Source organism: Pelodiscus sinensis, chromosome 6 (genome assembly GCF_049634645.1).
Source record: "Pelodiscus sinensis isolate JC-2024 chromosome 6, ASM4963464v1, whole genome shotgun sequence".
Lineage (NCBI taxonomy): Eukaryota > Metazoa > Chordata > Testudines > Trionychidae > Pelodiscus > Pelodiscus sinensis.
In genome coordinates, this window is record NC_134716.1 from 106,452,552 (window position 1) to 106,470,975 (window position 18,424).

At 39.0% G+C, this 18,424-nt stretch overlaps 1 protein-coding gene across 4 annotated transcripts in view; it reads right to left on the reverse strand.

The window, feature by feature from the left end:
* IL7R (interleukin 7 receptor) overlaps positions 1-17,318 on the reverse strand; it is a 38,657-nt gene extending 21,339 nt beyond the window's left edge. The window contains exons 1-2 of one of the 4 annotated variants that reach the window (XM_075932542.1): positions 17,220-17,318; positions 15,920-16,061 (exon numbers count right to left, since the gene is read on the reverse strand). Coding sequence is in view for 1 of the 4 variants with exons in the window: in XM_075932539.1 (XP_075788654.1) it covers positions 12,287-12,377 (91 nt within the window). In the remaining 3 variants the exon portion in view is untranslated. Of the gene's footprint in view, positions 1-802; positions 958-12,239; positions 12,444-15,919; positions 16,062-17,219 lie in introns of those variants that run through there. The other 3 variants (XM_075932541.1, XM_075932539.1, XM_075932540.1) reach the window with 3 other exon arrangements.
* Between the last annotated feature and the right edge of the window lie 1,106 nt (positions 17,319-18,424).

Genomic DNA, 18,424 nt, shown 5'->3' on the forward strand with positions numbered 1-18,424 from the left:
GTAACAGTTCAGGGAAATGCATAAGAATAGGAGAGCAATACACAAGCAATTATTCACATTGCAGCTACTGCCCAGCCAAAGCATTTCCAAAGGGCAGGACAATTCTATTTAATGTGAAATAGGGCTAGAGAAATAGACTCTGCTCTTACATGACAAATTTTATTCAAAATCCTAGCTATTCAGAGCATAGATGATTGGTACCCGTGGAGGAGGGGATGCAGCGAGAGTTTCCCAGAAGAATAGGGGCATGAGGGGGCACCCCATTTAGCAATTTCAATTTTGGCAAGGATACAGGTGGGTAGTACAGGGGGAGCCCTGAGACCTGGCAATTTAAAAGAGACCGGGGCTCCCTGCTGCCATTGTTGCTACTACCCCACTGTAACTATACATATTTAAATATGGTAATGAAAAGCATATGTGTAATGCAACCTATCTATTGATATGTATATAAAATACAAATAAAAATGTAACAAGGATCACAATTATTAGCATTGATTTCATGTCTTCTGTTTTCATTGCAATAAGCATTAATCAATCAATCAACCAATTAATTCTAGACACTCCTGTGAAGGAGATATTGCAAGTGGTCAAATGGATTCAGACTATTTTCAGTCATTATCAGTCTGGAATGGATTTGAAATGGTAACCTAGAAGTGAATGATCTATTCACAATTACTGCTGTTTTCAAACTTTCCGCTAAGGGACAATAGATATTAAGTACATTGTTTGCATATGGCATTAGTACTTCTCCTAAGCTAGGCTTTGGCAGTTAGAAAGAAAATCAGTATACATTTTAACTTACATTCCAAGTCCCATTTCCCTCATGATAGGCTATTTCATGTATTAATTTGTCCTTTAGATATTTCTTCCTTGTGTGTGGTGTACTGTATTGATTAAGATACTCATCTGCATCCTTTTGGAATGTGATATTTATGCCATATGGAGCCTCAGGTTTCACTGTAAGTGATGATATGGGGAAAACAAGTCAATATATCACACAGTGAACAACCCTTATATGTATCTTTTTCATAAGTCAATATACTTAAAAAAAAGACTTCAAAACAACCGCTAGGAAGTTCTCACTTGCTCCAGAGGAGCATCCCAGCAAGTGGCTGGCCCAGGATTGGAGAAGTGCAATGGTGAACTTCATGTCAGCTTTGTACCTCCTTCCAGAGCTATTCTGTGTGCTTCTCAGTCATAGCTCAGACTACAATCTGGCACCACAGCAGGCCTGTGGTGCCTGCTGTAGAGATAATGTCCCCCTGCATTGTAACATTACTTCATTGGAAAGTAATTCCAAAACATGTACCAGTAAAAAATGAGCTTTACCTGATCAGTACTGTGAGACTGGGTCCACTCTTCAGATTTTGAAATACCACCATGGCATTTCAGTAAACAATATGCCATAAATTGCTATGCCTGTCACTTCTGTTGTAAGTATAAATAGTCTTGTGGCTTCTCTTTCCCCTAGTGATAGGCTTGCCGTAATGAAGGCAGTGTGGAAGTGATAAGGTCATCTAAGTATAAGGTGAAAAAAACTGGTGTCTTTCCAGATCTAATTAGGGGTAATCAGTAATAAGGGGAAAGTTTTGAATCTTCAACCAAATTTCTTTTGTTGATTTCAAAGCTTTGATATTCTTTCTGGCCAATTTCTTTGTTATTCTTGGAATAAAAAATCTATATATTTTTTAATATTATATTGATGGGAGCAGTCCTGCTAGTAGTGTGAGAAGCAGCAGTTTCTGTCCCAGAGTGGACCTTGCACAAACAGAATGTTCAGTTCTTTCAGGGATATCACTTGGGGGGGATTTTCCTAACTAGAAAATGAAGTCATGCCAGTTCATATGAAATCTCCAGTTGTGTCATAACATGACCTCACTCTCTAGTGAAGCCAATAGGGGCCTGATCTTAATTAGATTTAGCGGAAGTGCACGGCCAAGCATACTAAGTGCCTAATAAATTCTTAATTTAGAACTTTTGCCCCCATAATTATCTGGGAAATACTTTCAGTGTGGACAGTCTGGTGATACACCAAATTTGAAGGTGTTCTCATGTAGTCATTTTCATGTATGAATAAACATTGACCTTTTATAAGAAAAATTTATTCTCCATCACACACTATAGCCATAAATGAAAAATTAGAAAAGGGAACTCTCTCAAGCTATTCATAAACAATTTACCCCTGGGCTAAAAGCCAAGGATGGAAAGTTTCATACTCAAAGGAGAATGTTTCAGAAAGATATGCAAGTGTATAAATAATAGGGACAGCTGAACACAATTGAATTGAAACCCCTTATTCTTCAGAGGAAAGTCTGACCAACCCATTATTTGCCCAGTGTCTTGAGGATTAAACACACATTAGCGCAGTGTATAAAGCTGAACAGAATAGAAGTGAATTCAAGAATCAAGGATCCTCACATGAGAACATACTGACAAGGGGCCCCAAATATTTAAGGGACTGTTAGCTTTGAGAGTGAATCAATTAATCTTAACAGTATCAATGATACACAGGGAAAGATGACAGTGTCTCAGGAACCTATGAACCAAATCATTAGAGCACAATATCAGAACAATGAATTGTGTCTGGAACCAAATAAGAAGCCAACATAGAATATGGAGAACTGTTGTAATGTGCTTCCAATCCCAATACAGCAGTCAGACTATTGTACTTTGCACTATACAGTTCATTACAACATTTCACGTGGAGTTGATAAAGTAAGGATAATTGCAGGAAGGCAATTATCCCAATTAGCTACTGTCACAGCCACCTTGAATTTTGGAAGTAACTGATCATCTAACAACAGCCCTAAATCACAAAGCTTCTTGGCAAAGGAAGACAAACCTTTCAGAGCAGTATCTGCTATCCACAAGTCTCTCCACTGATTGGAGTAGATTAAAAGCAAAGGAGAATAGGCAAGCATCTAAGTCCTCTATACTGAATGAAATACAATCATGTCTGATTTGATGGGAGGGATTAGTAAGGAATATCCACATATTTTCTGTGCTTAGGGCCACAAATTGTTTTAATTCGCCATGTCTTGACCCCTCAATCATCTATCATCTTCTCCAACTTTATCTGGAGTGAATGTTGGTTTTGGCACATTTTTTTTCAATCGTTTACACTTTTTACTACTGGGTAAAGCATTTGGCCTCTTACCAATATCAGTTATAGTCACTCTCTTGCAGTCCTTTCTCTTAGACTTAAGGACCACACAAATCTCCTTACACGAGATGATTTCGTAGAGATACAAAAAATATGTGCTTCCTTGTTTCTCCATAGTTGAGCATATACGCTCTTCGGAGGTAGTGCTATCGATCCAACATGACACAGAGTTAGTTTCTTCTCAGTTGTAATGAAAAAAAATCCTTAAATATTTTCCCAACGTATCTGATTTTAGATTTTTGAGTTCCAAGACACTTAGGTCTATAGAGCAAAACACAAGCTCAATTCTACATGCAACTACTAAGCCCATAGTGAAGTATTTGCAATCAAACAGCATTTCTTTGAAATCAAAGAAATGAGACACACTTGTAAGTAATTTTGTAATATTGGTTTGAACAATTGGTCCCTACAACTTGACTTTTAAAATTCATTTGTATTGTTTATTTTAACATAGCTAAGAAAGATAACATTGAAAAGGAAGTTCTGTAACCTGGAGTAGAGCCATTATCAGATTATACTACAAGGTAGGTAACAATCAAGCTTCTTCATTATTAAAGGTAAAGAATAATATACTAAAGACAGCTGTTAACTGTTTAAGGAGATTAAACTGTGTAGTTATGTAATAACAGTGGTATTTTTTTTATTCAGCCCCAATCTGCGATTCATTGTAAAGTAAAATCATAAACTCATATCTAGAATTATCCCCTTTTGGGGTGAGGGAAGAGAAAATCAGAAGAAAAAGAGGAATGTTGAAAGAGGATCTTATTATTGGAGGACAGCCTCTTCAAACTGACTTAGGGTATGTCTATACAGCAGCATTATTTTGGATTTACTGAAGTTATTTCAAAATACCACAGTGCACGTCTACACAGCAAGCCATTACAGGCAGTCCCCGGGTTACATGGATCCGACTTACATCAGATCCCTACTTACAAACGGGGTGAGGCAACCCCGCACTAGCTGTTTCCCCCCAGCAGACCAGGGAGACGTGAAGCTAGTGCCCCCCCTCCCAGCAGACCAGGGAGACGCAGAGCGGCTTTTCTCAGCAGACACCTCAGCTTGAGAATAAAGGATTGAGGGAAGTGAGGCGTGGGAGAATAAAACTGAGCTCTGGAAAAATGTTTGGCTAGAGTTTCCCCTACAATATGTACCAGTTCCAACTTACATACAAATTCAACTTAAGAACAAACCTACAGTCCCTATCTTGTACGTAACCCGGGGACTGCCTGTATTTCAAAATAATGTTGAGATGGAGGACTTCTTGCTCTGGCTCCTATAACCCTAATTTTACAAGGAGTAAGGGAAGTCAAAAGAAGAATGTTCTTCCTTCAACTTCCTGCTGCATAGACAGCACCAAAAGCTGAATTAAGCTATTTGGACTTTAGCTACGCAATTGATGTAGCTGAAGTTGTGTAGCTTAATTCGGCTTTTGTTCTGCTGTGTAGACGTACCCTTAGAGTACTGCAGTCATGACCCTAATTTTAGGATTAATTTAATGCTCTGGTATTTTCCTGAGTAGGCTCTTCTCTGAAGATGTCTGATTTAGCCTTTTATAGTCTTAGTCTAGTCCTATTGGGAACCCACTTTCTTCCTGCATAGGACTGCCATAGACCCTCTGTTTCTTAGTGATTTTTGGGGAGTCTGCGGGAGACAGGGAGTGTCAACATTGAATCCATTTACTGCTATGAAGTGACAAGACAAACCATCCAGAAAAAAAACCAGTGGCCTTAGTATACTCGCTAATGGTGGATTTTATTGTGGCTGAACAGGAACTACGGATCTAAGCAGCTGTTTTCCCCTGCTGGCTTCCAGAATCTCACTTTGACAATCCTTATGAAGGGCTATTTATATGAACATCAGTGAGATTCCCTATGGAATAAGATATTATATTATGCCATGTAAATAAGGGGATCACAATATAGATACCGTTTTTTTAATTCTGGATCTCTGGGTGAAGTGATCAAAAGGTATATCTGTGAAATCACATTAGGAGTTCTAGCAGGGCTGTTTAAGGAAAACAGAGAAGAGATTTTATCATTTAATTTGAGATGTTAGTGTTAAAATAACTCTTTTTTATAATAGATTTTATCACAATTTTAAAATATACTACAAATGAGCCTTGTGGGAGCTAATCCTATGTAAGTCAATGGCAAAATTTCCTATTGATGGCAGGAGAGGTATAATCACCATGTTAATTAAACAATAATTATAATAAATTAGGGAAAACGTTAGATGATACTGGTTCATTTTGATAATCTGGCTTTGACTACACTTTTTTGAACCACACTTGATTATCTGTGCCGTTCACAGCTCAACAAAGCTCACAGAATGTAGAGAGTATTACAAGTAGACAATGAGCACAGATTGGGGATTTTAGAAGGTTGTAAGATGAAATAATTTGTGGCAGACAAAAAGACAATAGAGGCAGGGAGTGTTGTGTGGTGTATCCTAGGGAAAATGCACTGCATAAGAGAGGATGTTTGGTTCAGAAGGCTGGAAGTTGGGAAAAAAAGAGTGGCCCAGGGTGACTGGCCCCTTTAAGATAGAGTGGAGTCCAGTTCACCAGTGACTGATCAGCTGCCTCCTAACTGGGCTTTGACAGAGGGTACTCGGGTTTTTGGAAGGGGAGATTGGCTGATGAGTGCTGTCTGAGAGTGTGAGAGAAATCAGAGATAGGAAGCAGTAAAGAAGAGCTACAGGAGATCTTGCAAAGAGAGCTGAGCTCTAAGGAGAGCTGGTGCAGAATTATGGAAGAGAACTGAGCTGAGAACCAAAGCTGTAAACACCTGACAAGGAACAGGCCTGGAGAAAGGCAAAAGGGAAAAATCCTGCTTGGTCAGTGGAAGCAAGATCATGGGCCCTGGAGGGATGTGCCCTGAACAAGGCAGGAAGCCGTGTGAGGGAGCTCTCTGGGGAGCCCACAGCATAAAAGTCTGAGTGCAGGAGTGTGGTAAAAGCCCCAGAATAAGGGATCAGTTCTGGTAATTTATTCCCTGAATAGGGTTGGACTGACAGGCAGGAAAGTATCAGGAGAGGAACAGGATTTGCCATTTTTGAGATACAAAAAATTGAGACTTCCAAAATGATCCTGAGCCCATAAATCTGGACTGTTGGCAGCATGCAGAGAACAGCCTCCCTGTTTTCCTGGGATAGTTATTTCAAAAAAGGCACCAGGCTTGGAAAACCTGAGCTAAGTGGAACACTGAGATGCTCTGTTGGGCTACATCTAGACTGCAGGCTTCTTTCGGAAGAAGCTTTTCTGGAAGAGATCTTCCAGAAAAACTTCTTTCGAAAGGGAGCGTCCACACAGCAAAAGTGCAAGGAAAAAGCAATCTGCTTTTTTGAAAGATAGTGTCCACATTGATTGGATGCTATCTCGCATTTAAACTGTGATTACTATGAAGAGACTGGAAAAACTGTTGAATGTTTATTGAGAATGGCTTTATTACAAAGGTTTTGGGGGAATTACTCCACTGGTGTCTCTAATTGTTATGTCCAGAGGTGGACTTTCTAATGGTGGTCTTTTCATGGGCAAAAGAAAGAGGAAACTGAGGCAGGGTATGGCTGTCATACAGCTGATTATAAAGATGATTTTGAGAAAAATCTTCCCTAATTAAAAAATTATATCCTGACAATGAACAATTAGTGTGAAATACTATTAGATGCTGAACAATCCACCTCTTTGCTGATGGAAAACTGATTGCAGTTTCAGGAAAAAGAAGCCAAAGGATAAAGCGAAAGTAAACCTAGGAACCAAGAGTCTGACAAAAATCTGCCTCTGTGACAAAAACAGAGTTAAAAATATTGCTAAAATATCCTTTTAGCTGATTTATTTTCCTATTTGGGGGTTAGATTCTGACTCATGGAACTCCTGATTTTCCAGAAAATTGCATTCAAAATTAATACTAAACTCAGAATCAGATCTTTCCCCAGTTGTTCCATCCATGTATTCCAACCTGTAGTACTGTGATTGCAGACATATAGTATAGTTTCTTACCATACTGTAAGATTAATGTTAGTGCTGTTAAGGTTCACTTCCATGAAGTTGCATGTTAGACTGTGGATGAATTCCAGTTGGCTGAAACATTCAGTTTCAAGGTCTAAGTCATCCTTTATACAAAAAATGTATGGAATATTAATTAAGCAAATTTGTTTGAAATACAATTTGGTAGTCTCATTATGAAACAGGCTCTTTCCTTAAAAGTGCTTTACAGGAGTTTAAGTTCAACATTTTAGTTTTATAAAATAATAGGTTTTTTTCTTTTTTTCTAGGTTTAATAAATGGCAACTCACTGCACAAATGGTGAATTCCACACATTGTGACACTCATATTCACGGAGAAACAGGATAGCTAGTGTATCAACTGTTACTTTCCATCATTAAGGGGCTAAAATTGGTTTAGAGAGCCTAATCTTGGCTTTTACCATTAAAAGAGTGAGTACTGATTTGATCTTGGAAGCCCTCTATACATAGAACTCCCTTTGATCTATGCAATATATATGCAGTGTGTTGTTACAGTACAGAATGTAAATTTGCATGAATTTGAAACAGCCATATTGTTCATAGGTAGTCATATATTAATTGTAAGAATCATGTACAAACCTCCTACCAAGAGCAAAATGGGAACCATTTTCAAAATCTGTCAACATTTCCTAGAAATCATGATACTGTGATTTTGAAGGTGTGATATCTCATGACATGCTCGGCATAGCACGAAATATGTACAGAGTGCCAGTAGCAAACCAGGAACCCCAGATCTCTAGTCTTAAGTCTTATTTGGAAAATTAGCTTCACTGACACATCCAGGACTCCATTTCTCATACAACATCAAAAAAGTTACTGTTTGGGACTGAAATAGAAGGGCCAAAACCTAGAACTTTTCTATACTAGGGCTAATGGTTTTGATGTTTTAAACTGACCTAAGCCCCTTATTATTCTGATGCAGCACATCTACTTTGAAAGATACACCAGAGTAAATATATTATTGTAGCTAAACAGGTACAAATAATAGTTGTCTAGACAGGCCCAAGTTGTCTGAGACTACTCATAGACTACAAGAGATCATTGTAATCACTAGTCTGACCTCCTGCATTTAGACCGCAGGACTTCCCCAAAATAATGCCACCATCAAATTGTTTAAAGAGACATCCATTCTTAATTTTAAAATGGCCAATCATAGAGGAGCCACCATGACCGTTGGGAAATTGTTCCAATGGTTAATTACCCTCACAATAAAAAATATGCACTTTATTTCCAGTCTGAAGGTGTCTAGCATCAACTTCTAGCCACTGGATCACGTTATACCTTTCTCTGCTAGATTGAAGAACCCATTATTAAACATTTGTTCTCTATGTAGGTACTTATAGATGGTGATTAAATGACCTTCTAACTTGTTCTTTGTTAAACTAAGATTTTGCTCCTTGAGTCTATCACTATTGAGCATGTTTTCTATTCCTTTAACCCTTTCTAGTCCTTGCAGCTCTTCTCTGAGCCCTCTACAATTTGTCAATAGCCTATCTTTGCACAATAGCTTGTGCCCTCCCTCCCGCCCAAAAAAAGTATGTGAAATGGAACCAATACTTGTGTTTTGCTGTCAGATTATTAACAAGAGATAGAAAATTAAGGCTCAGTTTTCAGAGATCTCATTTCAAATCACCTCATGCTGGTGCATGTGATTGAGCACTTCAGCACATTTTTACTGTGCCATCTGTTTCTGTCAAATGTCATACCATTAGGTTTGCAGGGAAATCTTGAACTTCTTGTCACATAACACAGTTTCTTCAAAGTTTGCCTTGATGAGTCATAAAACAATTGCTGTTTGACTGGATAAGCGTTTCATGTCAAAAGCTCTTGCGTGTCAAACCAGGGATAGCAAAATAAACAAACTTCTGAGAGAAATAATTCCATCCCAAGTTCAGCAGAACTGACAGTGAAGGGTTAGATTGTGAATGGCCCCAGGGCAAGTCCACCGGGAGGAATGGAAAGAGCTTTCTCCCCTTGGTATCTGTGCACAGAAGCCAGCAAGAATGTGGGTAAGAAGGAATAGCACTGTTCTCTGTAGTGGGCACTGTGAGCATTAGCTGTCTGAAAGCCAGGCTGTATTAACTTCTGTTCCTTCCTGCTTTCTGGGGATGGGAACGATGAAATATAAAGCGCTGTCCTCCAAAGCCCCATCCTTGGACCGCCATCTTCTAACTTAAGGGAACTGAATGCTGAAGAAAGATGTAGGACTGATGCCCTTGCAGAATTAAGTTTTCTTTTTATCTACAGAACAGGTACAGCCTGGGAAGCAGCCCTGCCAATGTGCCTCAACTCTGAAGTGAAGGGAGTATCGCTGGAGTGAGGTATTATTCATTATTATTTATATTACACTAGTGCCCTTTAGACCTCAGTCAAAAGCCAGGGCCCCATTGTACTAGACATTGTGCACACATATTGTAAAAGACAGCACTTTCTCCTCAGAGCTTACATTCTGAATGACAAGTTCTCAGAAGTGGGTGAAAGGAACAAGCAAACAGGGCGGAGATAGGATAAGACAAGGTAACAATGTTAAAAGGATGTTTTCTTTAAGGCTACATCTACACTATGAGTTTTCTCGGCAAAAAAAATGCTAACGAGGGACTCATTTGCATGAGCCGTGATCTCATTTGCATATTTTCTGCCCATCCATTTTTGCGCTAGGGGGTTTTCTTCAAAAACAAGGAGTGTGCGCAAAAAGAAAACATCCACACTGCTTGTTTTAGCACAGAATCCCCTAGTGTAAAAATGGATGGGCAGAATATATGCAAATGAGATCATGACTTAAGGACATTAGTCTCTCTTTAGCACATTTTTTGCCAAGAAAACTTGTAGTGTAGACTTAGCCTAAGTCTAGCACTACATCCAATGTGTAGGGGCAAAGGAGCTATCAGTCGCAGTAATCATTCTGTGTCCATTCCATTTTTGGTTCCTTTGCAGATAAACGCCCCAAGGTTGCCAGTTTGTGCCAACAGAAGTGGAAATAGTTTTTCTTACATGGATATCTGGCGCTGGAGTAAGGCATTTATTTCACCAAGACTATTAAAGAGAGGCAGTTTCCAGTCAGTACTAGTCTAGAACTGGCTTTGGACTGATTGAATAGAGGTGGAAGTCTACATAAAGCAAAACGGCAGTGCGCAATGTCTGGCGCTGAATGCCTGCACTAAGAATGAAACTTTTTTGAATCATCAGAAGTATATGTAGCAATGAAAAATGATCAATTAAAATACTAGATTAATAATTAACATGCAATATCCGATTTAAAAAGAATATTCATGTACTCTTTCAATATAAATATATATATAGTACATAATATTCTAATATGTATTTAAAATGCTTTGGTTAACAATTAAACACAGATGTAAATGGGTAAATGGCTGCAGGATCAGGGTCTTAAATTGCCATAGACCAAAATGATCATTACTTTGAACCATGAGGGATATTTTGAGTAGTCTTTCTTGTATTGCTGACATCTGAAAGAGTATCTCCTGTATTTAGAAGTTATCTGTGGAAAATAAACTGTTAAAATACTTCTTATGTGAGCTGACCCCATCCTACAAACACTTATCCTGAAAGCAGGACCACTGAAGTCAATGGGACTATTTACTAAGAGTTTTCAGGGTCTGTTTCTGTGTTTAACAAGGGCCCAATCCCATTCCCTTTGTAGCTGATGGCAAAGAAATTGTGACTGAAAGGGGACAGGGTTAATAATAAATGTCAGAGATGAGTGGTCCCAGTGATTTCAGAGATTTCAATGTATGTTTATTAATGTTGATGTCAATGGAACCATTCACCTGAGAAAGGGATTGGGGGATTAGGAACAAATTATGTAACATGAGAAAACAAACTGTAAACCAGTTTGTTCTTTATATGCTTCTAACTAGATAATCTGCCACGTATCACATCTTTGTTCTGGCGTAATAAATACATAATTCACTTTCAGATGGGAAAAACAGAGAGAACTAGTAGGATTACAGTTAAAAGTTTGCATAGGTACATAGTACTTACCCTACCATTAAAAACTGAACTCAGGCCATTAATCACTTAAAAACAAAATGCTAAGAACCTAAATGACTGGTAATTGAGAGCGACTAGTCCTTTGTCCTTATCTACACATTGCCTCAGACTTTAAAAGGACTACTCCTATGACTATGAGTGAGGATTATTCATGTGAGTAAAGGCTTTCAGGCTCCAGTCCTAGGCAATTTAAAGGACCTAAGGCTCAAGTTGTGCGTCAGGCAATATTCTCATCGAAAGCAATGGGAAATTTTCCTGATTGCAGTGCAGAAATATGTATAAAATGTCTAAATTGTGAGGCATATTTATGAATGAGATGATTTCTGCTGCAAAATACTTATAACTGTCTAAGTGAAATAATTCAATTCATTGAACGAAGGTCATTATTACTGTAATGCCACAGATTTAATTCTAGTGTTTTTATGATAAACATACATCAGTGATGTACTGCAGGTAGCTCCTTGAAGCCCCTTGTTTAAATGCTGTCCTCCCCTGCTGAAAGGAGGAGATTAGAAAGCATCCCTTGCATCATAGAGGCACTCCCTGCTTGAGATAACCTATCTCTGGAGCTCAAAAATAATATTCTGAATAGGATTTTTTTGCCTCTAGTATGGAGCAGATTGGATTGTTTCTAGCAATTTATTTTTCCCTATGAAGATTCTGAGAGCAGAGTCAGTGCCTTACCCTTTTCACATGGCATTTTCGTGTACTTCCAAACCATAATGGATTGAACTAATTCTTTACTTGCAAGCCTTGAACAATAGTAATTCTTATGCAGAAGCTAACAATAATGAGAGTGGCTAATTAGCGCATATCCTGCATTCCTTCTGCAAACCAGTCTTTCACTGGTGTTAATATGAGTTAGAGGGGGCACAAGGATGCAGGACTGGGCATAGATATCTATATAAACAATTCACCAGAATAAAAAAAATCCCATGAATAATGAATATTAGAGCAGCTAACTTAAGAACTAAAATGTTAACCCCTTCTTGTTTAACGGCTGCACTTGCATGTTGTAGAAGTTTGAGTTCATTAAAATCACCTTTTCAAATTATTCATGATCCTGAAGGCAAATGTGAAATGACTCACCATCCTCATCCCCTGAAGAACCATCTTCTCCAGAAGTGGTGTGAAGAAGAAAAAAAAGTAAAATGCCAAACGCTATGGTGAGCCGTGTCATTCTGAGCACATTTGGCTGTGTGTGTGCCTCTGTGTGAGAGAAGAGCTCACTCAGTTGCTTTATACCCAGGGTGAAGTATGAATCCACTGCTCTGATAAAGCAACCGCAGGCAGGGGGAAGTGTAAACACACTGAAAAGGATGACAAGCGGCAGAGAGTGAACCAGGAAACCAGAGTGAAAATACTCGTGGAACTTTTATTTTAAAAATGCCTCTGATTTCCATCTAAGGGTCTGATCCAAAGCTCGTTGAAGTCAGCAAACATACTCACACTGATTTCAGTGTGGTTCAATGTGGCCGCAATCCTGTTCCTACTGACATCAGTGGGATTTTATTTGTAATTTTCGTGAGCATGTGATAGGGCCCATATGTGAGGTGGGCTAAAGTCCATGGAGATCAGACATACCACAGAACTAGGGGCTAAATTCTGCCCTCATTTACAGCTATATCATGTCACTGAACCCACTGTGAATACATGTTTGTCCAGGAGAGAGAATTTGTAAAGCACCGTGAGATCTTCCAGACTAAAAGTGGTAGTTGAGCTTTAATTGTTGATAAATATAAATGCAATTATGTATTACTTGCTAACCACCAACAACTTTCTTGATACTGTACAAGACAAAAATAAAGGCACTCCCTGCCCCAAACAGATTGCAATGCAAAGGGTCAGTCCACAAACGCTTACTCATGTGACTGGTCTATATACGAAGTGGGACTACTCACAGTTTTCAGAATCAAGACCTAACAGACAGATGCAAAGGAAGCAAATTGCAGAGTCAAACAGAAGAGGTGTTAAATATTTCCTCCCCCTCTTTCTGTGTCTCCAACTCCTCCACACCAATACACTAAAATAATTCAGGGGCAGACTAGTCATTGAGTGATGTGGGCTAGTGTTTCTGAGTCTCTGTGATGCCTTGCTTCCCTTTCAGCGAACCACCACATAAACACAAATCTATTTAATGACTCTTTTTTTGTATTGTTGCTGCCACCATCAAGTATTTATTCACTTCTTGGTTCCTCTAGACTTTTAGAGTTAAACAATTTTTGCCTTTAATCTCCAGGAACTGGGAAGCCCCTTTTGCATGTGGTAATTAGGTAGCATTACTTTAACACGTGGGAGTGAAAAGTCTAAATAACTAAAGGCAGGTCTACACTATGCGGAAAAGTTGAACTAAGCTATGCAATTTGAGTCACATTAATAGTGTAACTCAAGTCAGCTATGGCGCAGATCTACTTAGTGTGGGGCTCACACCATACTGGGTGGATCAGAGAGTCTGGGAAGTCTTATTGACTTCCCTTACTCTTTTTGTTTGGGTGGAATACCAGAGTTGATGGGAGAGTGATCGGGAGGCAATTTAGTGGGTTTTCACTGGGCTGACTAAATCAATCCCCGGTGGATCAATCACTGCAGCATCAATCCCAACGGTAGGGGAGCCAACCCTTCATTAGCATGTATCAGGGCTAGATGAAGATCTCAAGAAAATAACTGGTCTTGTTTACTTTGCTAAGAATAAAATATAATCTACTGCTTTATCTTGAGCTTACCTATTTACAAATATATACAGACAATGTACCATGACCTGTTTATGTTTGATGTCATCTCTCAGTGCCAGTCTTTGGTGCTAGGTTACTGGGATGGCTATAGGATGGCCCCTTCTCCTGAAGACCCTTTCCCCTCTGGAGCGTATCATGATCTAAGAGGTGGAGAGCTTTTGGGGTTCACGACACTATATTAAGCTCTCAACATTTTTCCCTCAGGGTTCTACTAACTCTTCTTCAGTCAGACTCCCCTCTCTAGACAATTTTAACCAGCTATTCTGTCACTTTGGCCACCACTGACAGTTTGCACCCTTTCTGCTGATGTCACTGCTTGAGAAGTCTCTAGCCTCAGCAGTCCATTCACTGACTGTGGGATTTTGAGAGCAAAGCCATTATTCTAGTTCCTCTTTTGGGATTCCATGGGGATGATCCAAAGTCCACTCAAATCAAATGGGCTTTGGATCAAACAACTTTGAATTATGCAACCTCCACTGCTCAGGCCCTTTGTATGAGGTGACCTCTTATATCTCTAACCCCAACTCTGCATGGATAGCCAGGTCTACGTTGTTTTCTCTTAGGAAATATTGTGTAAAGATTCCAAGATCTGGCCAATAAAATGCACAAAATTATTAGAACATGAACCCCTTCGCTAATAACAATTTTTGCTGCTTTTCCAGCTGTAACACACATGAATTGTATTCTCAACTTGAATCACACAAAAAATGAACCATCTCTCTTTAAATTCTTCTTGTTTATCATTTAAGTGGACTATCACTTTGATCATCTCTCTCTCACTCACTTTTCTGTCACAAGCAAAGCAAACTGAAAGAAAAAAGCATTTTAGGCATAATATTTTGGTTGAATGTGTGCAATCTTGTTATCAGAACAATATTGTTAAGGGGATTTCCATTTTGTATTTTCTCTAGGTGGGAAAGCAGGGGACCACAATGAAAAGAAAAAAAAAGTATAAAGAAATACTGTAAACCAAACATAAATTTTGTTTCACTTTCTGAGCTTTACTTCAAAATTCATCTGCTCTGGGACTTTGTCTCCCTTCACGAAGGCTCTGGTCCAGCAAAACATTTAGGCAACTGCTTAAGCGCAGCTCTATTCAATATGTACTTAAGGCCCTTTGAAGTGAAGCTTCAAGAATAAGTTAAAAGCTCTTGGAGAAAAAAATAATATTTGTCTTTGAGACAAACTTAAATACTGGGTCTTTGAGTGCTAAAACCTGGAAGAAAAATGTGGGGGGGATTAATACAGTTCTGAGCTGGATCAGAGAAATGCCATAGAATAAACTTTTCTGGGCAAGAAGCTTGTGGCATTGGGCACTGCACCTTGAAGTGATTTAAGCTCCCAGACAGAAAGTCTGGCAGAGGAACACTACAGAATCTAATGCTCTGTTATGTAAGGGCAACTGGTAAGTGAGTCACTGAATAAACAATATCGCCTTCAAGAACCTTTGTTCCAGAGTAATGCTGAACACCATAGACTTAGTCTTCACATGTGTTTGTACAGTCCCTAGCACAATCCTTATTGGGACCTACGTATATTATCAATAGTAGTAATTAATAGTGGTCTTTGTTAAGCAGGCATAAGCTATACTAAAAGGATTCAGTCAGACCATAGAATAACATATATACTGGATTTATATACCAGATTTCTTTTTCCTGAACTCTCCTGACCAGCTAAAGAAAAAATGGATGGGGTGAAGGAGCTGAAATTAAAAAAAAAAGCTTTGCAGAATATATGTTTTTCTTATTTCTTGATGACCAGTTTGTGCACATGCTCAGCATTATGAGAGAATTTAGGGAAGGGTTTTTGAAAATCAGCCCTCCCCCAATTGTCTCAGATTGGTCTAGAACAGAAGTGGCACCCAGAATAACTAGTCACTTTTAACAATCCATGCCACATTGTCCATTCATACACACGTTATGGTGATATCCCTGTGATAAATTGCAGATTTATGTGGTTAGACACAATCTAATGAGTACTTTTGACTAACCTGCACTTTCCTCACTAATCCATCTCTGATGAGATTACGTCTTCCATTCCACACCTCAAAACATCTACCATTCAGGGATTTTTTTTTTAAACATCAGCATGACACAATTATTTCCTTCTTCTATCTCCAAAATGACAGTATTCTGAAGAGCAAGATGAGAAACGTTTAGGAAAGGTTTCAGGTTCAAATACTACATGACACTGCAGAGATAGAAATAGGAGCTTCATAGTATTGAAAAGGGAAATTTTCCAATTTTAGCCCTGCAATATCCTTTGGCCTCTGAAGTTTCAAATATCCTTTCCCTTTAGGGCCTGGATGGTTGGTATCATATTGCTAAAAACCCTTGTTGTATAGATGGAAGGATAAAAAGACAATTGTACCAATAAAAATATGTAAAACTCTCTAAAATATTTCTAGGGTAAAATTCTGCAAAAGATGGAAGTGCCAAGTACAGTACTGACAACTCCAAGCATATAAAAATCAGAAGTTTAGTCCCAAAAAATCATGAGATTGGTTTAAAATCAGCCATTTTTTTAAAATTATACATTTGGTGTTCTTTTTATTTGTGGTTTCTACATCTTTGGTATGCACATAGGATCATGTTTTCAACCTTTCATCTTCAAATATGTAGGATACAAATGTACTCTTGAAAACAAACTACGAAACCTGAGAGTCTCATGAGCTCACTTAAACTGGGGCTTTAAGAAAAATATCAAATGCTGCAAAACTCTACAAAATCTCAAGGGCTAGCAACACTGCATTAGTCAGTATAGCAAGCCCCTAAGTCTTTGATAATTTTCCTGTTTGAGAGAAATGCATGAAACTTTCTCTTATTTAGACCTATGCAAGAGCAAAAGTGCCAATGGGTCCTTCAAGGGTATGTATCTGTCTTCTGTGTTTTCTGTTTGTTAGAATAAATTTTCCAGAATGAAAATGCAAAAGGCTGACTCACATGGAAAACTTCCACATTTTCACTAGGATTTAAAATAGTGAGTGACAACTGTATGCACTACAGTTGTGGCTCATAGAAATCTGCTTGCCAATGTTTCAAATGACTTCTGCAGTGCTGTCACCAGAAGCCTGCATTTGTTTTAAAAATGAAAGTTGAACGTCTAAGTCCTAGCTAACAGGACCAAATCAAGTAATAAATATTAGGACATGATTAATAATTACATTCATTTCAGTTTCCTAGATTCCCGTTTAAATTCCTAACGAAAAGGAAGTAATGTGCCTAAGAGGGAAGAATAATAAAATCTCTCTCCTTGACAGAATAAAATTCTGATTCAGAGAAATAACCTACAGAGATTTCATGCTCATTGAATGCCACCGAAGTGGGGGGAGCCTGGAATGGATAGTGTCAGAAACTGGTTCCTATGGTTGACGTTCAGAAATAAGTGTGGTAGAGATGTAGCCGTGTTAGTCTGGGGTAGCTGAAGCAAAATGCAGGACAATGTAGCACTTTAAAGACTAACAAGATGGTTTATTAGATGATGAGCTTTCCTGGGATCTGAGGAAGTGGGTCTGGCCCACGAAAGCTCATCATCTAATAAACCATCTTGTTAGACTTTAAAGTGCTACATTGTCCTGCATTTTGCTTCAGTAATAAGTGTGAATGCTGTTTGACTATTCTACGGTTTGTATGTAGTTGTCATTTTTGGTAACAGCCACAGAAATGAGAGAGAGAAATGGGAGCTGTCCCTTTAAAAGGAGGCTGAAAAGCGTGGAGTAGGGCCTGGCTGCTGTTTTGGGAGAGCAACGTGCAGCTGGGCACAGGGGCGGACTCGTCTTGCAGGAAGTAGCCGAGGCGGGTTAGCACTCGCGGGACGCAAAGTCGTCGTTAACGTTCAAAAACTGACCCTTGCGCGTGAGGTAAGGGACGCGCCAGCGGCGTTCACCTCACAACACAAAGAGAACGTTGCCTCGCACCCAACCCCCTGACGCTGCCTTTGTCTGTGTTTAACGCCCACCCTCAGATAAGCTTCCCCCTCCCTCCCCAGCGTTTCCTGCGCGCTGCAGAACAGCGTGCCTGAGGGACAGGGCAGAGTGGAAAGAGCAGGGGGTGGAGAGGGGGCAGGACCTGGGTTAAAAAAGGGGGGGGGGAGTATTAAGCACGCCCTGGGTAGCGAGGCAATCAATGCCTATGTTGCATTGGAGAGCATGGGTCCATAAGTGCCTTACTCGTGCATCTAATAAGAACATACCCACGTTAGTAGTTTTTGATGACACAGTTTACTGCTTAAGGTGCACATAGTTTAAAAACAGTTTTAGTCAGCCAAGCTAAACTGTTCAAATTTACACACACACACACACTCACACACACAATTTTAAAACATTGCTGCAAGGACATAATTAAAGGAGAATTAAGAAATTTAAAATACTGAATAATTTTTCTGTCTCTTTCTGGTGAAAATTCTAAGAATTGGAAGAAAAGGAAAATAATTGTTAAAAAATTAAATGTCATAAATGAATACCAAATTGTAAGCAGACAGTATCATGTATGTGTGT